The sequence below is a fragment of the Cygnus atratus genome, chromosome 1 (assembly GCF_013377495.2).
Source record: "Cygnus atratus isolate AKBS03 ecotype Queensland, Australia chromosome 1, CAtr_DNAZoo_HiC_assembly, whole genome shotgun sequence".
Lineage (NCBI taxonomy): Eukaryota > Metazoa > Chordata > Aves > Anseriformes > Anatidae > Cygnus > Cygnus atratus.
In genome coordinates, this window is record NC_066362.1 from 31039936 (window position 1) to 31066844 (window position 26909).

The window sequence follows — 26909 nt, forward strand, 5'->3', positions numbered from 1 at the left end:
AGGTCCTTTTAAAATGGATTCTTAAGAATAAAGAATTAGATGTAATTATTCAAGATAGTACGTTCTGTTTGGACTGTACAATGGAGATAACAGCAGTGCTCTAGGAAGTAATGTATCACTGCTACGAGATTGTATCCAGCAAAGCCTGTGTACCGGTATATTATCAATGCATATTAGCACCCATGTGCAGCTTGATATATTTATAGTTTTTAAAAAGCAGTTGTCCCATAGCTTGAGGTTGCAAACTCAAAATGCAAGTGAAAAAAATGAAATTTTGCAATTATACCTGCTAGGTCATTGCTTTGATTAGGTAGCATTTTCAAAATAAAATACATTTGCATTGCAAATATCAAAACATTTGTTAATAAAGATCTGCATCTGGTCCATTAAAAAATATGTTGCTTAGGGAGGAAGGAAATACAGATTTGTTAAATTAATCTAGACAGGGAAAGAAAATCCACAGAACTTTAACACTTATATTAAAAGGAAATTACTGTCTATAAAATTGACTATTAGCTTCGCATGTTTTCTGACTCAACAGCTGTACTTGAACATGGCCCAGGCATCTAAATGAGAAATCTGGGTGTGCTCCTTGGAGTGCTGGATGCACAACAGACATTTCTGAAATGTCAGAAAGGAGACAGAAAGGTTGTGGGGAGGTGGGGGGCTCGGAAGTAGTGCTCACAGGTAGTGAGCACAGTAGTGTCCTGCAGTTTGCAGTGCCACATTCGTGGAGTTTGTTTTAGCCTCCTTCCACACCCCCCCAAAATGGCTTATCTGCCACTTTTGTAGCAGGTTGCAATGCCTCTGCAAGCTGTAGTCTGTTTAGTCTGTTGTCTCATTCCCAGTGCACAGCACCATTGTCAGCTCCGGCAGACTGTGATAGACACTTTTGGTGAAATGAAGCAAAATGTTAGCATAAGCTTCCTAAGCATCAGACAGGACTTCTTGCAATGCCAAAACAGAGTATAAATCTGTAAGAGTTTGCAGATAAACTTCTGAGCCCGAGAGCATTTCCTGCCAAGAGCTGGAATTTGTTATAAGCACCAACAGTAGCATTCAGGTTGCAGTATCAACTTCCAGGGTGCTACAGAACCAGTACTTTGCATTTTCATGTAAACCTGGAGAAGTTAAATATTTTATTGTGTAAACAACAATCCATTTCCATACATTGCAGTTATTTTTAACATTTGTTCTGTGTTAAACAGCAACAAACAATGCTGTATCTCTGCTGTACTGTGACCAACCAATGGTGTCTGCTAAACTCTAATGTTATCAATGTCTTTTCCAGTTCTGAAGCCTCTCTTCTTGTAGAACTTTAATTTCATTAGCATTCTTTGTTAGCATGACAAGAATATGTCCTATGGGAAAAAAAAAAAAAAAGGAAAAAAAAAGATTTTTTTTCCTAATAAATCTACTTGTTCAGTCAGTAACACACATTATTTCACAGAGACTTCTTGAAATTCAATTGATCAAAGGCTGCTTTTATGTATTTTAGCTCCTGGATGCATTATAGTAATTTTCTAAGTGTTGCTGTCTGAATTCATAACCTGGTATTAATGAAGGGAGAAACCTGGTTTTAATGGAGAGAGATTGAGGGAAACTCTCCTGAAAAAGGTGATTTGTAAGACACTAGACTGTCTTTTTTTCTCTCCTCTGGCAGCCTGTGTATGTTCTTTGACTACCTAAGCATTCTAGCAAACCTCTGTTTCTAACTTAGCTACAGAGCTACATGCTTGTAATAGACAGTGCGACTGCTGTGTATTTCAGTAATAACAAGGTCAGGTTATAAGTTAATAATTCCAAGAAAAGCTTCCCTTTCAATTATCGTAATATGTATATTTGGCCTCATTCTCCACTGATTTGTTTTCTGGAAGGCCAGAAAAAAATAATATAAACCATGCACCAAATGCAAAACCATTCCATTTTCAAGTTTGTTTTACTTTTTTTTTTCCTTTATAAAAACATTAATTCTTTTCTGCTTTCCTGTTTCTTCCTGACTGACCCAAATAGAAGGCCTCAGCAAACATCTTACTTAAATAGTTGGAGAGCATCCTTGTAGGTCCCTTCCTTGTGGGTCCTCAGGTCCCACAAGGGAGCTTATATTGTGGGTCCTTATATTCTATAATTCTATGATCTTGTGACTTTTGCTGATTAATAGGAAAAATGCCTGACCATATAAGAATGTTTTAACACAAAGAACATGTTCATGTCATTAGAACATGTAGCTAATGCATGATCACCAAAGGCATCTTTAATGTACAATAAATGGGATTAAACATTATTTCCTGAGTTTGCAGTGGTACCGTGTGTGTCCTTAGTATTCAGAGATACCAAATAAATACACACACACCAAAGAGGATAGCAATCATCACATTTAGTGGAAAAAAGTCTTTAATTAATTAGACGGTTCTTGACAATTTTTTTTGTTTGTTTTGTTTTGTTTTTTTATGTATCATTTTAGAGACTAATTTTGGAGAAATATCTTTTCCAAAGAGAAAATTTAGTTTTCAGCTGCTTACTGTAGTTAAGAGAGTTTAGGTAGTAACAGAGTCTTACAGAAATGAAAATATAGAAATGACTTGTAATGGAGCTCTTGAGAGTATCTTACCTTACCACTCAGCTGCGCATCAATGAGAGATCAACAGGTTGTTGCGTCCCACAGAACATCAGTGTGAAATGCAATTAATTAGTAAATGACTGAAGTACTAGGCCAGCTTCAATTCTGAGTATCTACCCATGCCAATCAAGAAGACACTTGCCACTCATCTAAACTAGAATAGGAGTGGGATGACGATGCTTCTAAAACGTAACCGTGGGTTTAACGTTACACATTGTGGGTAAATCCATTGAAACAGATGGAACTAATCACAGTCTGTTAGGGTAAATACATGTTCATGCCCTGAGTGCTTGAGCCCTTGGAATATCAGCATCTGAAGAAACACAAGAACAAAACACTGTGTTTCTCTTAAGGCCTACAAGGAGTGTTGCATTTCTAAATATTAAATTAAATATTTATAGAGAGTATGGTTAGAAAGAAGAATGATTGATTGCTAACTACGGTAAGAACTGGTATGTTTCCTGTAGCAGTAGCTATACATTAGTCTTGGCAAGACTGCAGACTCACAGTTATTACAGACTATCATTATTTTAATTGTGGGCCATGTGTGCTCATTGGCTTTGCTGATAAAAAGAGAAGTAAATAATACTGTTGGTGGTTTTTTGTTTGTTTGTTTGTTTTGGTTTTTAATGACTGCATACTCTGTATTCACTGTTCTTGTCTCTTCTATTTTTCTAGCTCCTAATGTGGCTCCTTCTGATGTTGGAGGAGGGGGTGGAAGCAATCGAGAGCTGACAATAACATGGATGGTAAGTAACGCACTGAGATGGAATGAAGCATATACCTTCTTGGGTCTGATCTTGCTGCTCCTGAGATCTACAGAAGGTTTGTCGTTGGCTCCTGTGAGAGCAGGATTTGTATACACTCTGTGGATTTTCAGACTTTTCTCATAAAAATACATAAAAAGAAATGTGGAGTATGATATTTTAGATGCTTACGTATTGGACATTTCTAAAACATGGCCTAAAACGCTCTCTGAATATGTTTTGAAGAGACTGAAACACAAGAAGTACTGGCTATGATAATGCATTGATGTAACTAACTGCATTTGAAAATTCTACATATATCTCTCTGAGCCTTTTTATTAAGTTGAAGTCTGAATAGCATGCAGATTCTCAAACAATTAAAAGTATAACATCTTAGTTGTGATTTTAATGTGCTGTGTACAGATGTATAAGCTTTTTTTGGCCAACCTCTTTTCAGTGGTTTGTGGGGATAGGAAAAGGGGCAATGGTCAAAAAAGGGAGCACAGGAAGTTCCTCACCAACATGTGAAAGAACTTCTTCACGGTGAGGGTGACAGAGCACTGGAAAACGCTGCCCAGGGAGGTTGTGGAGTCTCCTTCTCTGGAGATATTCAAGGCCCGTCTGGACGCCTACCTGGGCAACCTGCTCTAGGGAACCTGCTTTGGCAGGGGGGTTGGACCTGATGATCTTTCGAGGTCCCTTCCAACCCCTACAGTTCTGTGATTCTGTGATGAAACAAAGAAGACATTACCATTCTGTAAACCAGCCCGTCATAATTAATAACTGGATTTTTAAGGAAATTCTTCTATATTTTATATTTTATTTTATGCTAATGTGACCGGTAACACAAAAACAATCTTGCCTCATGCCACAATTTAGCCATTTACTGATATCCACACAGTGATATCTTTGTTCTTTTTTTCCAAGCCATTCATTTTTCTGTATTGATTACGTATTAAGCAAAATAAAGAAAGGGATAGAAGGACAGAGATAAAATATTAAACACCAAAATAACTGAATAAAATGTTCAAAAAATTAAGATGTTTTCTAAAACCTTTTCCTAGCTAAGTTTAGCTGAGAAAAATTTCTAAGTTAATTCAAGTTTTCTGGAAAAGTAAGATCTATATTGCTGTTAAAATATATTGAAAAGTTTATTTCTTAGTTCCACTAACAATAGGGCAAGAAGTAGATGTGTCTGAATTATTGCATTTCGGGTAAAGACTCCTGGCATTGTGAGTACAGTGAAAAATTGTCTGTGACCAAATGGAAAAAAAAAAAAACACAAAAATTATAACCAGGAGGAGAGTGACTAATGCAAGAAGTACAAGATCATTTCAGTCCTTCCTATATGCCCAAGTAGATTTATATTCCAATTATTTCTCTTACCTAATGTCATGATTTTACATATGTTCTATAATGAGTAACTCATTTAGCTAGACAATTTAAGCATGGCTTCAAATATTTACTTTCAAAAATCTTCTACTACTATGCCTAGCAAGTGTTTTTGAATGGAGGCATTAGATTTACAGAGCCTGTCTGACACAGGATAGATAGACACCAATCTGTCTGTAAGGCTAAGATAAAGCTGTATATTGATTCCCCAAAATGTGCTAACATTTGCATATACTACTTAAAGTAGTCCTTAATTAAGAAAAGAACAAAATGTATGGTAGATTCACATGCTGCTGCCAACCCCCTTTCAGTTTTTGCTATGACTCATAAGCCTACGTTGAATGAGACAGCCAGAGATGCAATCAAAGCTCTTCTAAGACTTGTTTGGGAAGAAGAACCAAGAAAGAGCTAGGAGTGGCATGTCCATTCCTCATTTTTATCCTGTTTGCCTTTCCCTCTTCTATTTCATTTTTCAAAGTTTTTAGTGAATACTTCGAACTCTTCAGCTACTTATGCCTTATTATGTGAAGTCATTTGACTCATTCAAATTTTCAAGACTTTCTAGAACATAATTTTAAAGTGTCAGTCCTGGCTTTCTAAAGTTTCCTCTGGCTGAAAATCATTCTAGGGCCACTTATCCAGGCTGCTTACTTTGGATAGGATTCTGTTTGAATTTAGGCAGCTGCACGCAATGATAATTTTGGAAGACCAGCTATCAAAGGTGACCCAATATATGAAATCTTCTACGTTTTGAATTGCAGGGTTGTCTGGGAATCTAAATTTAAATGACATGTGCTTAGCATCACAACTAGACAGCAAATATCCATCTCCCTTTTGGCATGACAGGTTTCTCGAATTTTATCTGAAGTGCTACACAAGTAACCGAACAGCTTAAGGACAATAGTTAGTATCTGTTATACTGTTCCAGGATCTTTGCCTTAAGATAAGCTATTTCATCTCTGTGAGGTTTACAGGATGGGAAAACATAATGCAGGAGGTCTGTTTTGAAAGGATACTTTCAGTCAGCTTTCAGGTGCACTACTGACATGATTTTGGCTACACTATCTGGTAGTTTTGGTTAAGGCTGCACGGACTGATGAAGAATCACTGAATGTAGAGCTTTGGTAAGTGAAAGAGTTTTGTTTTATAGCAGATGGTCTTCTGTAATTTTGTATTTTCCAGTATTTCTACATATAGGAAATCAATTGTAGTTTCAGGAAATATCTTTGGATAGATACCTTTAATGGTCATGCTGGAAGTGGAAGTCATTTTCACTTAAACTTTTACCAATTAGAAGTTAGATAGGTAGTCTAAACCAGCTAACTGTACCCCCTCCATCATCACTAAAAAGAGGTAGGATTAATCATTCTTTTACTAGTCTCTCTTCATCAACTGCGCAGGTGGCCTAGATGACCAACTTTAGGTTAATGAATATAATTTAGACCAGCCATTAGAATTTTCTTTTTCTGTCTTGCACAGGTATCTCTAGATGTGCAGGTGGACCCAGATGCTTGCATACTGTGTCTGTGTTTCATATCTTCTCTCACATACTCCTTAAGAAAGTCTTTTTTTCCTAGCTACAGTTGACAATGGTTTAGTACATAATTGTTCTTGGTTTCTTTCTGTAGGCAATAACTTTATGTGTCTTATAGTGAGTATGGATGAGTACTGTACTCATCCACATATGTACTAGTAGCAAATGAACTACTACTACAGACCTGGATAATGAAGGTGGCACAGTTTTAAAGGGGATGCGAGTAAACCATAGAAGTAAAACAGAAGAAAATGGAACTTTAGTTCTTTTTTTTTTTTACAGCACACTTACTGATGTTTTCTGTATTATTTGTTCTTCTTTAGAGATCTGTCTATTTGATTGTCTACAATAATCAATGTTTTATCTTTTGCCTCTTTAGCCTTTGTCAAGAGAATACCACTATGGCAATAACTTTGGTTACATAGTGGCTTTCAAGCCATTTGGTGAGAAAGAATGGAGAAGAGTTACAGTTACTAATCCTGAAATTGGACGGTACGTCCACAAAGATGAATCGATGCCACCTTCGACCCAGTATCAAGTAAAAGTGAAAGCTTTTAACAACAAAGGGGATGGACCATTCAGTCTCACTGCTGTCATTTATTCAGCTCAAGATGGTGAGTAAAAGTTCCAGTTAATTTTCACACTGAGGGCCCAAATCAGTGCTACCAACATCATTAGAGAAATCCAGGTCCCTGTCACTGATGAATATACCAACTATCCTTCAGCAAGGAGGGTATATCTCACTCACAAAACACTTGCAGGTCATAATAAAGAACCTCAAACTCTACTTTCTATACAGTGGAGAACACTTGGTTGTACTTGCTGTCTTAATGAGCAATATGGAGAAGCATTCAAGATTTTTCACACTTCTTGTTAAAAGAGTTAATAATCTTTTAAAAATAGATTCCCATCTTCATATTTTTTACCTAAAACATTTACATCATTATCTATCAATTTTGTCTCTGTGATCTTAATACATGTGGTTGACATATGTATGTGTTTTTTTTTTTTTCTTTTTAACAGACCACACTAAAGCCTGTTATTCTAGTAGGTCAGTATCAGAATTTAGCCCAAAAATTCTGAAATAATGATGGCTCAGTTCTATTTAGTTATATTTCAAGTGTGTTTAGAGTCTAATATAAATTAGCCCTGCCACATTCTTTTCTCTGGTTTGGATGCTTGAGCTACCGAGTGAATAATTTAATGAAAACCTCTTTGACATTTCACTAAAATCTTTTTCTTAGTTCTTGCTGGAATTATTTCACATGCTGTGATCTTTACTTCTGAAGTTTAAATGACATTTCTGAACTTAGCAGGAGAGGGAAAGCTCTAGAAGAAGGTTTACCTTAAATCAGAAGAAGTATATACAATATCGTAATTGCAACATAATCACTGAAGCCTGTTTTAAAAAAATACAGTTTATTAATTTCTGCCAAAACTCCAAATAATTGCTCATATTTTTCTTTCTGTAGAACAGACCCTCCTTCACAAAGTTAGCAGATCCAGACCAAAGAGCCAAGAGGAGGGATATGATAACAAGGCCACATTCTCACACTTCCGACTCTATTCTTTACTCTGTGTACTTTACGGGAGATTTATGTTCATGCTTCCCATTAGGACTAATGGGAACTTTGCACACAGATCGCCCACACACAGAGAAAAGATAAAGTAGTCCTTTTGTTTCTTATGATAATTCAGGATTCAAACTAGTAACACTTAGCTTTCTGAAGTGATTAATATTAATCCTTTTTATCAGAAAAGCATACCTTAGGATATCATCTTCAACAGCTGCTTCAGCAAAGAATGATTCTTTCTGCAATTGTCTAAATGAGTTAATAAATTGCTATGGTGTAATAAAAGCCATATCTGCCAAATAACATTTCAGTATCCATCCTTTCTCAGAGACATTATCGACAGCTGACTGATAAGCTCCCATATGTTTATGTTAGGCTTATACTAACCATGTCAGGCATGGGAGTGTGTTTGTATAGCTCTCTAAGTTCAGAGACATGGCAGAGCCTAGTAGCTCCAAAAGGAAGAAGAAAAGTAAATGGGCAGTAGTGCCAGTTTCCAGATAAAGATATCACTTCTGTGGTTGCTGATATTTTAGCACAATTTAGCAAAGATCAGGCACTTTATTGATAGAAAAACTTGTGCACAAATGATGCCAGATGCAGGCAGCAAAAGCAATAGCTCATTGAACCTTCTTTTATTTGATTTCAACCACAAGAAGCACCAAAACTGTCAGATTCGTGGTGCTCTAAACCTTACTAGTAATGCTAACAGCTCTCGTGCTATGACCTTCTTTAAGGACCATATCAAAACACAGGAACTGCAGAACAAGTTAGAAAGATTTTTTCCAGTTAATCCAGTTAAAAGTTAATCCAAACAGCATTTTGCGGTTTTCTGCTGGCACCAGGACTTGCACAAAGTCACCTCAGTACCATGTAGCATGCTTGCTGGCTTCCAGCTTTAACTTTGTAAAATTATACTTTTAAAAGAAACTTGTGCAATGGTCACTATTTTTCAGAGAAGAGGACATACTGGAAAGCACACTTTATTTTTTTTATTGGTAGAATTGCTGAATTAGAAGATTGAAGAAAAGCAGCTGATGTCATCTTTCTGGCTCAGAAAAGACTGCAAAATATTTGTAGTACATAAATGTCAAATATGGGTATAAATTACATAGAGTTAATGAATAAGCATAAGCAGATGAATTATTGTCTAGAGTATTGTATCAGCAAAATCCCTGTCAGTTGGAACTTTTCAATATGAAACATTTTGGCAAATTCTGTAATTGAAACAATAAAGAGTCTGTCACTGATTTGGAACTGGATGAGATGATCACATCTATTCCACCTGTACCTCTGTACCTCTGAAATAGCAAGGGATTTTGCTACTGTCAGAAATCACAACCTCTCAAAGACAGTAGTGGGATTTTAAAGAAATATACAGTATTCCATACTGTTATGTATAAATGTGCATGCATACTTATATATAACGACAGCATTTCTATTAAACAGTGTGTTTTGTAATGTATCTGTGTCTAGTTATAATTGTAGACATCTTTATTCACTTTCGTGACTGTGGAATTTCTGCATTTCCACATATTTTAAGCCAAGTTCCATATCTGACAACTGCTAGTCATACCTTCCATTGCAGAGTAATGATTGCTAGCAATGAGTGCCCAGACCTTTTGCTTATCTAAATGCCTGTCATTGTGAAAACAATTTTGCAATAATGTATCGTTTTTAATTATACATTTGCATTATTAACAGACAGTGAAAGACAATTACAAAAGGTAACTTTGCATATAAGATTATTTTGTTGCCCAGGATAATTTTCATAAGAGATGTAGCTGATTTTTTCTTAACAGTGGCTGTTTTGATGCATAGTTGACTTGATGCCCGGTTGGAAGATTCAGTATATGAAAGCTTTCCTCAGCTCAGGCTGTCATGCCTGTCTGTTGCAACTTGTTTCAAAAGATTTGCAAAAGAGAATTGTCCTTAGCTTGGAAAACTTTCTCTTTTGTAGACATTGCTAAGTTTATGAGTTTTCAAATTCCTTACCTTACTTAAAATGAAAGCAGCAGCGAAATTAACACCTTTGTATAATTTACCTAGAACTTAGTTTTCTGAGCCCTGAATAAACGTATGTCACATTATAGTGATCTGTATTCTGCATTGGCTGGTGTCCAAAAGTGAGAAAACAAACAAAATCAACTGTCTGATGAATGGCTGATGGAAAGATGCTCTTGGATTATTTCACACATATGTTCAGATTTATATGCCCCACTAGCCAGCTCTGTATCTAATATATAGTCTCATAAAAACTTTGTGTCATTGTGATTAAATGATATACACATGAATATTTGTGTGTAGCTAGCTTAAAAATATTTGATATATAAGTTTTAATCTGTCAACTGCTGTCCAATTTAGTAAAAGATCACTGAATGCTTCAATCAGTTCTTTATCAAAGCCAGGTTTTAATTTACACAAATTTCAGAATGGAATCTGTTGAAGCATAAAAATACATGGTCTGAGCCAAGTAATAGGATCATTGCTTTGTTTTTATAGAGTCCTTTCCCATACAGATCATCACTGAATTTAAAATTTACTCATGTAAAAGCAGATTGAAGACTAACACACTGATATCAAGAAAATAATACAAAGTCCTGAAGTGAGAGAAACCCCTCAAAGTGAGCATAACAATATCACTGGATGAGATTGGATATTTAACATGTTTTTTCTTCCAGCTCCAACTGAGGTACCCACAGATGTGAGCGTAAAAGTTTTGTCATCTTCTGAAATTTCTGTTTCTTGGCACCATGTTTCTGAGAAATCTGTGGAAGGATATCAGGTGAGTTTAGAGGTGACACTGCATGTTTTCTCATTAATTGAATTTCAGTAGTTAAATGCAAGAATAATTCCTATTGTAATATTCTAGTTCTTAGAGTTCACTTCTGTTTAGTTATTGTTTGCTGTCCAGATTTCATGTCTTGAGAAACAGATTATTTTTGGTGCTATGTACTTCATTACTAAGACATTAACTGGTGTGTACCCACTAATCAACTGAAAAAAAGTCATTATTTCACAAACAAATGTTGTCTATGTTACACAATTGAATGCCTATCTCTACCTTCTCAAAACATAATGAAATTAAGTTTTGGGTGTAATTGTCAACACAGACATGAAATTGTAAGTCATGGCCCATTTAAATTATCAGCAGTTATTAATATAATTCACCCACAAATCCTATAGTAAGTGAGACTAGGTGACAAATGCCCAGAATCCAATAAAACAGATACAGTGCTATTGTGCAAGACAATGTTTTGTTCATGGTTTCTATTCTCCACATCAGAAAGAGCTTCAAGGCATGTTTTTCTGGTCCAGAACTACTGGTAAAAGCTACTGGTACCACTGGTAAAAATTGTTCATGCCCTTGTACAAAGATGAAAACAGCCACAGGGTGGGTGCAACTACAAACAGCCATATAGCTCTCCAGCAGGGAAGTCTTACATCATTGGTGCACAGCGCATGCTGATGAACTCTGCAGTGTACAGCCGGCTTACTTTGGCTGCATTCCAGAAAAGGGATTTGGGCATTAGTTTGTTAGTGATTTGCTTTGATATTTAAGTTGTCAGCTGCTTGATGGTAGACTCCATGTTCCAAAATGAACATAGACAAATGCAGAGTAACCTCACAGATTGCATCTTTGTGACAGAAGCATATGAATAAATGTTCTTTTAATTACTAGTACTCGGTTCCATATTTCATTATATATATTTTTGTCTCCATGAGATATATGTAATAGTCTGGGGTTATTGTAACAAGATACAGATCATAGTGAAGGTCTCAATACGAACTAGCACAGTGTCCCATATAAAACGTAATTCTACATAGTGCACACATTACGCTTAAAATTATAAACAGAGGACATTGGGGTTTGTAATAAAGCCACTGACATCAATGGTAACTCTTAATTTACTAAAGTGGTTTGGTGTTACATATGGGTTGTGCAAGTAGGATCTAATATAAGAAGTCATGGTTGTAATTGAGAGCAGGGTGGAGAACATAGTTCTGTGCGCTCAGACCAGCTAGTCATGTAGCAGTGTTGCACTTCCAAGCTGGACAGTATTTGCAGAAAATAGGCAAGAAGCTTTATGCTGGGAGTAACCAGAACAGACATTGGGCAGACACACACCAGGGGACTTGTGGAAGTGTGGAGAGAGCAGCAGCAAAGAGGGCTGGGAGAACACTGGAAAGGCTGAGGTTGCAGTAGCAATGGAACATGGCAATGGATGTTGAGGGTTGTGATGGGGAGTGGGGCAGGAAGTATGGAGGGGTGTTGAGGATGAATGGGGAACGAACACGGTGGGAGAACATTCTCATATGCGTTTCTGGCCACATCTTTATTTTACATTATTTTACCTAAAATTTTACCATCTGAATTGCTGTCAGGAGAGATCAGGAAAAGAAGAGAGGGAAGAGTGTTCATTGGGAACGAATGGGAGACGGGAGAGTGAATATAATTGCAATGGGAAAGAAGCATGGAGGACCTTTGGGTTAGGAAAAGGATAACTGCACTTCTGAAGAAAGGTGGGATACCTGGGAATGGGTGGAGAGTTCTGTTACACAGAATACAGATGTAAGGGATGTGGTCTGGAGTACTTGTTCATCCACTCATTCCTAGAGAAGTATTACACTTCCATAAATCCAGCATGAGCTGATTGCTTGAATATGTACAATGAGCAGTGGTATTAGACTCTTGAGTTTCTTCTCTTTTTTTCTCCTTTTTTAAACTAGTTTTTTTTAGTTATCATGACTATGAAAAAAAGTTAATATCTGACACAGCAATAAGCAGACTAATAGGCATGAATTACTGTCCCATGGAACTCAGTAATGTGTTCATTTTGAGATCCTTTTCTCTAGAACAATAATAAGCCTCATTCTAGCAGAGGGCAGAGCAGCAAAGGGTGAGCCTGTGCTTCTAAAGCAAAAAAAAAGTCTTATGTTCCTGAAGATCAGATATGCCATCCCCATCAGCCCTGAAGGAACCATTGTACAGGGCAGAAATAGAGAAGGCTCTTCTGGAAGGTCAAGGCTGTAGGTTACCTTGGTGAAATTATGATATGAGTTGTGGAGAAAAGAGCACAGATTAGGTCAAACTGCATTATAAAATTAAAATGAATATGTCTGGAAGACTCTATTCATACAGGCATCAGGAAATTTTTCAATACTTATTTTCTAATTATTGCTCAGCTCTAACACTTGTTAGCAAAGTCCCTCATTCACCAGAACACTTTCTCAGTTTCACTTTGGTCTTTATTATTACCTGAAAATGGCATAACTGACCTCTTAAATGCTAGAGTTTAAGAGGTGGGAGTATTCTGAGCAAAATGTCTGGAGGTATTTCATCTGTGACATGATGCTGTTCACACTAGGAGGAGTCATATTTTTTTGACACTAATGCATACTGTCAGAATGACTGCCCTCATGGTGATGAGTGTGAGTTGATGCATTTTGCCATTACAGGGGAGTGTCCTCAGCTCACACTTAAAGAAGAGATAAAATATGAAAACTATCTCCATCCATACAGAGAATTTCAGATTTATGAGTTCTTGCAATATCCTGCTAAAAGCCACAGCTCTTCAGTGCATGCAATACCAAAGACACTATATATTTCCTGCTATTTCTATGCAACAGATGTTTATTTTACTAAACACATTTATGGCTATTCACCACCATTGTTCCTCTTACTGAAATATACCATTAGCATTCTCTCTTATTATGAATAGAGTGTCTCTTTTATGTCCCTCCTATGTAAAACTTCCATGAATATGAAAGATGTTGTTCCATGACACAGAAACACCTTCTGATGTATTTCAGTATATTAAAATTTGAATAAAGAAGAGGATAATGTAGGATAGCGTTTTTTCCCCTGATTTCAACACAGGCAACAGCTCAAACTCATGATGTCTGAGGCATTCCCTTTCCACAGATCACTGTGTGACCCCTTTGTTGGTTTTGGCTTAACCTCTTCAACAAACTGTAGAGCTGGGGTGAAATACTCTCACTTGTCCCCTGAGGATTCATGGTCTACCCTAACAAAGTAAATGCAGAGCACCAGGAAAAAAACAGACTGAGATTCTTATCCAAGCTCTGAAATAAAGAAAGAGAGCAAAGTGGGAAAATGTGGATTCTTGTAGCAATGGGGCTTATCATTCTAGATACCACTTCCAAAGAGGCAAGAGAGTGAAAAGGAGATTTCTAAGTATTTTAAGAGACTTTTAAAGTATACATGAGAAAAGAAACCCAGGAATAAGGTAAAGAAGACGGTATTTTTCTTAGCTATCAAGAGAATCATCTTATTTCAAATGTTTGATTTTCCAATATTAGTTACAATAATCCAAATAGATGTGATTCACACTCTAGGAGTAGTTAAGTCCACAACATCGCAGCCAAGAACAGCAGTATTTGGGATTTAGATTTAATTTATATTACTTCTGCCTGAAATGTAATATGCTCTTGGTCTAATTTACACTTTCATTCATTGTTCTCACTTGTGTTGTTTGATGCTGTACATTACTTATTATGTTGTTGGCATTACTGTAGTGTAAATGAACAGGAGGCTTGTAGGAAGTTTTGCAAGTCAGACGTATTCAAAGGCCTCCAGCATATGCCCTATGTTTAACAAAAGCTTCTCATATAGGGTGTATGTAGTGTTGCCATCTTTAGGTAAAGCAAATAATTAAACAGAATAGAACATACTGAAAATGAATGAATTAGACTTCAACGACCAGTTAATATCTCCAGCAAAGCTGCCATTGGTCCTATTGTAACTAATAAATTTTTGGCTTCCTAGAACTTTACAGATAGCCTTTTGCTTGTTTGAATTTTGAGACAGAGATAGACCTAATGTCCTCTAGTTCTTGCTGTACAGACCCTCTCGTGCTTGAGTTAATTAAAGTTAATAGCTAATGGCACACAGCTGTTGCTTTCAACAACAGCAATTTATCTGCAACAGTTTGTTAATTATAATCATATGAAAACAATTCTGAGTTGAAAATCATAGGCTTTCAGCTGAAATGACTGTGATGGTTTAGGGTCCCATGCTAGTTTGAAATCATTCATCAAAAACTGAGGTTGCCAGCCTTCCAGAGAAACTTGCAGAATGGAGTGGACACATATTCCTCACTCACTTCAGGGCAAAGGCTGTTCCCTCAGTAAGAAAGCCGCCTTGTTAAGTGGGAATTTCATGAGTGGGAGTGCTTAAATTACAGCAAACTGAAATTTCGGATGCTAGTGGATTACATCTCCAAAACACTGTGCAGGACATATATTTGCAGAGCTAAAAATTACCTGCTCATGCCTGCTCAAAGGAAGATATGCATGCCATATTTAAAAATGGGAGCCAATTATAGTTATCGTAGGATGAACGTTGGTGGGCAAGACTAAGGCAACAAACACTGACAAGAGACTCTGGTATGTGAATGAGAATAACCTCTGTTTAGTGATAGTGGCTGTTACAGTATCCAGCACAGTAGTTTTACTGTAGGGGAAGAGAAATCCTCTACTGCACTTCTTCTCATTCAGCTACAATACACACTCTGAGGTAAAACAAATAAATAGTTTTATTAAACATTTAAATTTCAATAAGCAAAAATAAAGTCTTGTCAAATAAAAGTTGTACCCCTATTTTTTAAAGAGGAGAACTGCAATACTAACGCCTTGACAAACTATCTGCTCTTCTAACATATACCTCAACTGAAGTTTCCAAGGAGAAAACTAACATCAGCAAAATAGAAGATTAAAGCAGTTGCTATTTAAAAGACAAAATATCAGGATACCTGATGTCACTAATCAAATCTTACAAAGCAAAATTTTTCCTAGAGCCTGAAATTAATAACAGCATTAGCCTCTTCGTAAGATTTTAAAAGTTCTCATGTAGCATACTCTAAAATCATTATGAAGACAGGCAGAGCTGAGCAGGAATTCTGAGAACAAAAATACTCAAAACCAAAATATAATGGGAACAGCTTTTCAGTTTCTAAGGTTAGTGTAATAATATATTCTTATGCCTACAGTTATAAAAAAGACAAAACCCAGAAGATAGTGTTTTACTCTCATTTGCATCTCATGAGGCTATGCAGAATAGCACCCTGCGTATGTGGCAGTCCATGTGGAATGGCATCACTTCATTAGTAATTATTAGTAATTAGTAATTACTTTGGTTTTAATTTCTGTTTTGTAATTGTGTCTGAAATCTAAACATAAATATTTGTATCAGTAGCTTGTAAAGAGGTGCATTTTAGGTGCTGCTGGATCAATACTGCTTTTGAAAACCAAGGTTCCTTTTTTTGTCTATTTAAATATGGATTTAAAAAGCTAACCTCAAATAGCAAGCTGTGAAACTGTGATTAAAAATGAGGCCATAAAAACTCAGTATGGCCTGTTCTTTGGTTTAATCTTTGTGTTTATATCTGTCAAGGTTATCTTCATACAATATACCTGAGGCAATATACAGCTTTTTTTAATAGAAAATACTTAATTTCAGGGATAACATAACACTACATCTATTTTCTAGGTTAGTTTTTTTTGTTGTTGTGTTTTATTTTGTTGTTGTTTTTTTAATCTCTCATTTTAATATTTGTGGCCAAGCTGAAGTGCCCTCATATATTGGTAAAAACAGATATTTTAAGGTGCCCTTACAGTTCTTTAAAAATATTTTTTACTCAGAGGAAAAGAACTTTTGATGTAATACGTGATAAAACTTTGAAGTCTAAGGGCCAATTTGGCAGAAGAGCTGCTGTGCACATAGCTCACAGAGAAAAAGGTAACAAATAGATATCAGTTTAGGTGCAATTATTTTTGAAGCAAGGCTTCTTTGTAAAACTTCTTAATCATTGGCAGAAACAGAAGAAAATGTGTTTATTCATTAGAATCTGTCTTAGTTATGCTTCTCAGACTGGGTCCAAGTATGTCAGGAAGGTAGTATGGCCTGGTGCATATTTACTGAAGAAATGTATAACGAATTAACGTAATGTGGAGCAATTACCTGGAAAAAAAAATAATCTCACAGGATTTCTATGTACAGTGAATTGACTATGGATTTTCAGGTGTTATAAGTTCACATTGATGCTTTTCCCATATTTTAAGCATTTACAGGTTCTTTGACACTTTGTCTACTTTGACAAATGTCATATTGTATTTTGAAATCTGACTGAATTTATCCAGAGAAGTTTAGAAAATGATTAGGTACTTATATCTAGATACACACACATAACATTATTGACTTCTTTTCATTTTTCTAGATATAAGTACAAAAGGAATAGATTTATTAAAAATTTTATACAAAATATGAAATCAGTAGCAGAGTATAGTCTACTCTTCAGTATAGAAAAACAATATTAAAGTTCAGAGTAAAATGCTCAAAAAACAAATCAGCAAGAAAATAGCCTAATTCTCAGAAGGTATTAGCCATTTCCCAGACTTGTAATAACTTAGCTGAAAACAAGTTAAGCCACTGTGTGGACAAGCTTCATAATACAGTCTGACTTAGTTGCTGTTTCTTTATGTCTATATACAGCTTGGTCATAGCCTGGAGAAGGAATTCCATGCTGTTGCTGTTAAATGTCTTTTAGCTCACTTATTACCCAGAGTATGTTGTGTAGAAATACCAGCATTTTTGATAAACTTTCCTTGTAACAAAATATGCTAAGTTTAGTCATTCAATTTGATTGCTTACAGATTCGTTACTGGGCTGCTCATGATAAAGAAGCAGCTGCACAGCGGGTACAAGTAAGCAATCAAGAATACTCAACCAAACTGGAAAACTTGAAGCCGAATACACGCTACCATGTAGATGTTTCTGCCTTCAATAGTGCAGGCTACGGACCTCCCAGTAGAACCATTGATATTATTACCAGGAAAGCACGTAAGTAAATGGGGCATTAGGTTATTTATAAAGTTGTGTACTTCATTATTGCATGTTGTATCATGTCTCTCATGTCCTCAAACTTGGCTTCTCACTCATATGCCGTGTGTTCTTCCTTTATATGGTATTGGTTCTTGGTATGAAAATTTCTACCAAGGCTCTCCTTCCTCACTTTTGTTTCCATGTACAATGTGGCTATCTTACAAAAGGCAGTAAGGAGACACATGTTTTAAGCTCATAGGATAATTCAGGGTGGAAGTGACTCAGAAGGTCCAACCTTCTGCTCAGAGCATGGTCAGCTGCAAACTTAGACCAGGGTGCACAGAGTTGGGTCTTGAAAACATCTAGAGATGGAAACTGCAGAACTCTGCAGATTATCAGTGTCTTTCTTGTACTGGGGGGCTCAAAACTGGGCATGATATTCCAAGTCTCCCCTTAGTGTGGGCTGGGGTGGCAGGACAAGGGGTACTGGTTCTAAGCTGAAAGAGAGTGGATTTAGATTGGATGTAAGGAAGAAATTTTTCACAATGGGAGCAGTGAAACAATGGAACAGGTTGCCCAGAGAAATTGTGGATGGCCCATGTTTAAAGTCAGGTTGGACAGGGTTTTGAGCAACCTGGTCTAGTGAAAGATGTCCCTGCCCATGGCAGGGGGGTTGGACTAGATGATCTTTAAGGTCCCTTCCGACCCAAACATTCTGTGGTTCTAAAGGGTGAACATTCAAACCAAACTTGGACAGCTATACTCTGGCTTTCTGTTTAATCAGTAAGGGGAAGGATTGTATTCTGACTATTAAATTATGACTAATTGCCTTTTTCATTAACGGTATTGATAGCCAGGATCAGGCACTTTTGAAAACTGGGTGATCTGAATCACAGTCTTGAATTTACATGACAGGTTTCTGATTATAGCTCCTGATTTATTAATAATACCTAGCTCTAACATATTCTGAGCAATGCTCAATAAATGCATATTGTGTATTTAAAACACCTATATGGGCTAAAAATATGTATAACTAATTTGAGGATTTCTGTCAGTAAATAGTATACTTAGCAACTTGGACCTTCAGGGTTCACTTGTGTTGAATAAGACTCCATTTTATAAACTTATTGTGTAAAATATGATTAATGGTTTCTGCAGTGAGGTACTTTGGTTACTACTGAGTTAAATGTTTTAGAACTGCCTTTAAATGGTTAATTAAACATTAGATGTCAATGAATAAATTTGACTTAAGCCACATTTCAGGGAGGTTCTGAACATAGTTGCATGCCAGCAGACACATATGGTTGGCAACATAGTAAAGGGTAGTACTGGCCACTTCTATTCCACACAGAAAGGCAAACGCAGAAAGCAGCCACTGCACAAGCCATACAAAAATTGCCTGGCTGGAGCTGCAGCATTTTGTTCCAGGAAGGAGACTACCCTTTAGCTATATGAAGATCGTCATAATTTTCCTGTTAACATTTTTATATATCAATACAAATGTCATTGAAGGTTTGTGAAATCTCGTTTATGTGCACATTATACATATGTTGCTTTTCAGCTCCAAGCCAACGTCCAAGAATTATCAGTTCTGTAAGATCTGGTTCAAGGTACATCATCACCTGGGATCATGTGAAGGCAATGTCAAATGAGTCTGCAGTTGAAGGATACAAAGTATGATCTATGAAAATAATTTCTATCTTTGTGTATCCTACGTGAGCTGTATTTTATAAACAGTGATGCATTTTGATACATAATTGGACTTCAACATAGTTGCATGCTAAAGATGACAGCACTTGCTCAGAGATCACAAATACCCAGCAGTCTTAAAGCCGGTGGGCTTTTAGTCAATGTGATAAGAAAAACACTGTGGCACTGACATGCATTTGGGTAGTGAGCCATGTTATGGAAAAGTTTAGATCTTTTGTGACAGCAACAACCTGATTTCCCATATTATATTTGGTCATATTATATTTTCCCGGATTATATTTGGTCTATTGGCTAAACAGAATGATTAAAAAAGCTACACTTCAATTGTTTCTCCTTATAACAGCTGCATTGTTCCAGCTTTCCTTTCCCACCTCCATGGGAACTACAGTTCCTGGAACACCAAGTTCTTTAATGTCAGGGAAGGGAGAATAAGTGAAAGGACACCTAACCTCAAAAGATTCAATTACTGTGTAACTAGAGCAAGTGTGTATACTAACTACTGAGAGTATAGAATGTTCAAAAATTAATTCCTGTTTAAGATTGCTCTTTGCTTGGAAGTAAGAAAATTAGTATCATATTATACATGTACAATTTTTCCTTGAGGAGTTTAATTACTTCCTGGGAATTGCTGAAACTGTTTCCCAGAGATGATTCAAGAAAGAGTGGAGATCTTTTCTAAAGGTCCCCCAAGACATACTGCCACATTTGTCATAGTTTAATAGCATTGAGTAGATAATTTTTTTCTTTTATAAAAATGGTAATAAGTTTTATGTCAGAAAACCCAACTGAGAAGTGAGATTTTTATTTGATGTTCTTTGCCACCCTCCATTATTATCCTCCATCATTCAAGTACATGTTCTGAATGGAGAGGCTGAAACTATTTTTCAAAAGGTGGTGTAATTTTATAATAGAGAAAACATTCTGTCTAGATTGACCTTATGTAAAAATGGAAAAAGTAGTATTTGCCACTGTGTTTTGAGATATATAGGTTTCATTCATAAATAAAAACCTAAAACTTTTTAATTCACTCACTGTGCATATATAACTGTGTTTTTGTGGAAATGTAGCCTTTCAGTAACTATAATTACTCTGACTTTCCTAGGTGTTATATAGGCCAGATGGACAACACGAAGGCAAGTTGTTTTCAACTGGAAAACACACAATAGAGGTCCCAGTCCCCAGTGATGGTGAATATGTCGTTGAGGTCCGAGCACACAGTGAAGGAGGAGATGGAGAAGTAGCTCAAATTAAAATTTCAGGTGAGCTGAAAGAGCTGAAAGAAATTCCTTTTTTCCTTCCCATGCTCCTTGGAAATCTTAGAATAAATACTTTCCTCTTGTACAATGTCTAGAGATAAGCACACCAGCTCTTCAACGCTGGTGACTGACTGCACTAATAATTATGGTTTATCTTAAAATCTTGCTGACAACTGATAATACACACAGGATGCTTCAGCAGCAGCCCAGCTCAATCCTGGATGCACTGCCAATCTTCCAAATATCACTGTTTCTACTGGTGCCATGAGTTAGGCTGCCAGTTTTAGTAGTGTACTTCAAGCACAGCTACCCAGTGCAGGCCTCAGACTCAAGAAGTCTGCTGGCAGTAATCCTATAGCTCCTAGTATCTGTTTACCTCTGCATCTCATTCCTTTGTCAACTGCCTTGAAGAGGAGAGAAAGTAACAGAAAAGTAAGTGGTCCAGAGTGGTCCACAGACCACTTACTAGGGGAATTCCACTTCTCAGGGGAGAAAGGAAGCTGTAACACATACAGATGAATAAGCGATGAGAAATGCAAAGTGCTCAACTTGGGAGTGGTTCAGATGATTAGTAAAGAGGGTGGATGAGGCTGATTCAACTTGTGCTCAGTATTGACTCTAAATACAAGGTCAGACATGGTCTGCACATCTCTTTCCTGTTAGTTTTGTAATTTAAGTAGTGCCTTAGCACAGGTTACAGGTCAATAATTGTGTTTTGAAATTTTCTGGTGAGTGAATTCTTAATCCATTTAGCATACACTCTACTAATTGTATCATTTTTTCATGAAAATGTCAACCACTTTAGAAAAAACATAATAAATCGCATTATATTATCATACTCCTTGGGAATCACTTCACATTTTATGAGGTGTAAAAAAGTTGAAGCAGCTGTTATCTTTTGGACATATATTATTAGGTCATCTTTGTATCACACATATATTACTATCTACTATCAATGTGGTGCAAAGACCTTGTAGGTTGCAAACTGGAAGCAGAACCATCATGCCAGCACAATGTTGAACACAAGCTATTAAGTATTGACAGTAAGGCCTGTCCCAAACCCTCCTGTACAGAGATAGCACCTCTCCTTTGTTAGCACCTCTAGAAGAGTTAGTGCTCTACAAATGCTAGTTTTGCATTGCTCTGTGTTCCACACTGCAGATAAGTTTTGAGATGCAACTTCTCCTTTATGCCAGATAGATAGGGAGGGACAGTACCTCAGAGGGCAGCATTCCCTGGAGCCAATTTAGGAAAGAAGACTGAAAAGAAGACAAAAGACAGGGCAGTCTCTTTGGTATATGCATTTTATAGAGAATTGGGTGAGAATTTCTGTAATCAAACCATGCTTTTTCTAAAGAGCAGAGAGAAGTGCAGCTTTAGTACCTACACGTGGGAAATTCTGTCTGCTAATTTTTATTAGCAGGCAATTTTCCAGTAGTGTGAGATGGTTTAGAATAATTATCCAAAAAGGATAATTATTGAGAACTATGTTACAAAATGGTGAGAAGATTTTAAGTAATTATGATTTTTCTTGGAAACTTGCAGAGGAGAAGACCTGGTTTCCTAGAAATGTGTGTTCTGGTGGTCAGCAGGACAGAATGGAACTTAAATATTTAGGGAAAGCAAAGCATAAGGCATTTTATCTAATTCAGAGAGGACCACTGCCTTCAGGCATCTGATTCCAAAATTTACAAGCCAAATTAATTCCACATATAAGTGACTGGGGAGAATTATGAAACTAGAACAGGGATTCAAAATAGCCTGGATGCTGACCAGGACTGACCAAATCCTAAGCAAACTGGAAGCATGCACCAAAGAGAGAGGAATGTCTAGAATATCTGTGTGTCTTCCAAATTGGTGTTTTGCTGCTATTCATTTTGTATCAAATCCAAAGTAATCCACCTTATACATGTGACTTAAGTATCTATGTTTCCATTAAATCAGTTGTCATCTAGGGTGTAATTCAGACGTTTAAACATTCAGAAACTTAAACAAAGCCTGTAGCATTTGTCATGCCCTAAATTACCAGGGACATCCACATAATGCTGGCAGGCATTACAGGATCTACAAGAGATCTACATCTAGAGTAGATCTACAGAAAATACAGAATCTACATCTTATGGATCAGCAACTGGAGGCCAGGCAGGAAGTTAGAAGGCATTTTTGGCCTATATTTCAGGCATCTGATTTACACTTTTTTTTTTTTTTTTTTTTTTTCAAAAAAACATGTTCTTGGTTTGTGTGGCTGCTGTTGCTGTGCTAGGCTAGAGCGTTGTCAGTGTGTTGTAGATGTGCAATTCTAAGCACTTGCTGAGATACGTCTTTTACTGGTTTAAGTTCAAGAACATCTAGTTCAAGAACCCTAACTGGCCCTAAGGCTTAAATTTAGGTATTAAAACTACAGCACATTTTAACAAACGTAAGTTAAATTTGAAAATCAAATGTAAAAGAATCCAGAAGTGTATGTTATTTCTAGCACCTTGTCCAAGGCAGAAACTTTTTTTTTTTGTTTTGTTTTCCTCCTCTTTCTCATAGAAAACCCAGGCATAGGCTGAAGAGGGAGGCAAAACATCCTGACAACTTTACTCTCATATAACCAGTCAACTTCTCAAGGGATATACAGTTTTTGTTGAGTATGATATAAAGGAAGTTTATCAAACACAGCCATCTTACATGCATTTCTTTTTAGTGAGCATCTTGAAATGGAAGCGCTTATCATAAAATCACTCACTGCATTTATGTTGGGCTGCATTTTGTCATATCACTATAATCACTATGAACTAGTAGTGAACTGTCATATTTTATTGACCAGTGCTTGTTGTACAGTTAGGGGTATCACAGAATCACAGAATTGTAGGGGTTGGAAGGGACCTCGAAAGATCATCAGGTCCAACCCCCCTGCCAAAGCAGGTTCCTTAGAGCAGGCTGCCCAGGTAGGCGTCCAGACGGGCCTTGAATACCTCCAGAGAAGGAGACTCCACAACCTCCCTGGGCAGCCTGTTCCAGTGCTCCGTCGCTCTCACCATGAAGTTCTTTTGCATGTTGGTGTGGAACTTCCTGTGCTCCATCTTGTGGCCATTACCCCTTGTCCTGTCCCCACAAACCACTGAAAAGAGGTTGGCCAAATCCCTCTGTCTCTCACACCTCAGGTATTTATAAACATTGATGAGATCCCCTCTCAGTCTTCTGTTCTCCAGGCTGAACACACCCAGGTCTCTCAGCCTTTCTTCATAGGGAAGATGCTCCAGGCCCCATATCATCTTTGTGGCCCTCCGCTGGACTCTTTCCAGGAGATCCCTGTCTTTTTTGTACCGGGGAGCCCAGAACTGGACACAGTATTCCAGGTGAGGCCTGACCAGGGCAGAGTAGAGGGGGAGGATCACCTCCCTTGACCTGCTGGCCTTGAGCCTGCTGGCTCCTTTTAATGCACGTCAGGATCCCATTGGCCCTCTTGGCCATGAGGGCACACTGCTGGCTCATGGTCAGCCTGTCGTCCGATAGGACCCCCAGGTCCTTCTCCTCAGAGCTCCTCTCCAGCAGGTCATCCCCCAGCCTGTACTGATACGTCCGGTTGTTCCTTCCCAGGTGCAGGACTCTACACTTCCTCTTATTAAACCCCATTTGGTTTCTTCCTGCCCATCTCTCCAGCTGGTCCAGGTCTCACTGAATGGCAGCACAGCCTTCTGGCGTGTCAGCCACTCCTCCCAGTTTTGTGTCATTGGCATACTTGCTGAGGGCAGACACTATTCCCTCATCAAGGCTGTTGATGAAGATGTTGAACAAGACCGGACCCAGCACTGACCCCTGGGGAACACCGCTAGTCACAGGTCTCCAGCTGGACTCTGCAACGCCGATCACCACCCTCTGAGCTCATCCAGTCAGCCAGTTCTCAACCCACCTTAATGTCCACTCCTCTATCCCACACGTTCTCAGCTAAGTATGGAGATGCTTTTCAAGACCATTATCATAAATTCATCAGCTACACAATTTTAGATTCATTCTTGAGATACCACAACCAGTTGAAGATTGGAACTACTTGTTTAACCAAAGGAGTCAGTTCCAATGGCTAATAATGGGCTTATCTGTTTTCTCTGAAAAAGATCTCTGAAAAAGATCTCTGAGATCTTTTTTTGTCTTTTTTATGCTTTTTGGATTGCAGTGCTTTCTCATAATGCTAGTATTAATGCAATCAAAGCAATCTTGTAGTCAGTCAAAACTAAAACCATACGGTACTTTGTTCTTTTCTCACTTCACTTGTGTAGCTGCTCTGGCCTCAATAATTAACTGGCAGTTAATTTATGCCAGGGAAAGGAAAAATAGAAGCAAGCTCTCAAATCTTAAAATTTCATCCATAAGGGAGGACGGTAACTTCTTATTTAGGAAAATACTGTGGAAAAAAAAAATGAAGATACCGTACAATTTCACCTTCAAATATGAAATCAGGTTAATGTTTCACTTTAAATAGCAACACGGACAAAAATGTATTTATATATTGTATATGCTTGCAGCAAGAAAACAAAATTATAGCCTCTCTGTTTACACTACTTATGTATATGTATATGTATATATGAATCGCATTTGCCAGAGGCATATTTTATGATCCTGGAAAAATATTTACTTTGAAGTATGCAGCTTTAATGCAAAATTCTTACCCAGAGTAACTCAAACAAACATTTTAATTATTTTATCTTTTCATTTCTTTTTTTATTATGATTTAAATGGGATATTAATATTTATTGCACATATTATTGTCATGTAAATAAGGTAATCATTCACTTTTCATGTAGAACGGTCAAAATCTTTTGATCATAATTTGAAAATGTCCCTCTGTTGCAAAGATGGTTGCAGTAATAAGAAAACTAAGAGGAGAAAGCAGGTAAAAATCATGAGAAATGCTTATGAAAAGAGGCCTCTAACTATCTGCATATTGCATGACAGTGCTGTGTTACTGATCTTGGAACTATTATGCATAAGGTTCTACTAAACTAAGAATATACATCCAGAAGAACTCTCCTCTATGAGAATTAAAATTTTCACAGTGCACTTGACAGTTTTCTCATGACTGAAAATTAAGTAGAAAATACTCAGAACGACCTCTAACGTGGTACATAAATCTGCCTAAAGCAACTTATTTGGTTTTCTCTTCTTTCTCTTGGTTTTCCTTCATCATGACATTTCATTTCATCACAGTTCTAATTTATTAGTGGGGCCCGGTTTCAAACCTTACTTTAAGAATTAAGAATTGATAATTTCATGTGTTGCAATATATTGAGTGCTAGAACAAGCATTAGAACAAGCCATATTTTCCTTAATTTTTTTGCTTTTTCTTGTATTTAAACTCAACAGTAGGCAGACTGTGAAAATGTTTTCTTATCTGGTTGTATTTTTAGTATGCATGACCCTATGATAATCCCAATGCTGTTAATTTTGTCATTTATGTTTATTTACATTGGGAAGTCTGGATACATGGGAAGTATAAATGCAAGAAAATTTCATTTTTACTTGTAATGCTCATAACTAAGCTGTGCAGTGGCAGTTGAAAAGCTTTATAACTAGAAATTAGATGTGTGTACAGAGATTTAAAACTCAACAGAGTTTCTAGAGAACAGTAACACACAAACAAAAGCAGTATAGATTATTCATTATCAGAATCATGCTAAGAAGACATTAGTTGCTACATATCAGAAAACAGAAAAAGTGGCTACTGTCTTTTAAAGGACCTTGCAACTTCCTCCCATGCACTTCTTTCATCTTCAGTCTGAGTTGCTACATGCCCGACTGTGTGAGCTTGGGAACTGCCTGCAAATTCCCAACTGATGGCTATTGCTTGGTCACGTGTGCTTGGGAACTCTGTAATGCCTTTCAACATTAGCAAAAAAAAGAAATTTACCTCAACTTGAGACACTTTGTTACATGTTTTAACTCATTCAGAGAGGTCATTCAGAGGTCAGAGATTTTTCTAGCAAGAATGCTATAGAAAGATGTAACTGTCACAGAAAACATACGTTTTTAAACTGTTGTTGGATCTCAAAAACTAAAGCTTCTAAAGATTCCAAAAGATGTTTGAGAAAGATACTAAAAAAATACAGAAGAAAGTCAAGTGAGGGTACCTCACAGGATGAGGAGTGCAAGAGAGGCAAGGAATCTTCAGCCAGGCTAAGGATGGTAAGGTAGTCATGAATAGTAAGGAAAGTAAGTAGGAAAATATTATTCACTTTTCTTCACAGTGTGAG

At 37.0% G+C, this 26909-nt stretch overlaps 1 protein-coding gene across 5 annotated transcripts in view; it reads left to right on the plus strand.

Moving 5' to 3' along the window:
* The window catches only part of CNTN1 (contactin 1), a 251088-nt gene that overhangs the window by 211690 nt on the left and 12489 nt on the right, over nucleotides 1-26909 (plus strand). For all 5 annotated transcript variants that reach the window (XM_035544261.2, XM_035544262.2, XM_050710799.1 and 2 more), the window contains 6 exons: nucleotides 3299-3369; nucleotides 6672-6906; nucleotides 10548-10651; nucleotides 17542-17728; nucleotides 19272-19384; nucleotides 20523-20679. In XM_035544261.2, the coding sequence (XP_035400154.1) occupies nucleotides 3299-3369; nucleotides 6672-6906; nucleotides 10548-10651; nucleotides 17542-17728; nucleotides 19272-19384; nucleotides 20523-20679 (867 nt within the window). The remainder of the gene's footprint in view (nucleotides 1-3298; nucleotides 3370-6671; nucleotides 6907-10547; nucleotides 10652-17541; nucleotides 17729-19271; nucleotides 19385-20522; nucleotides 20680-26909) is intronic.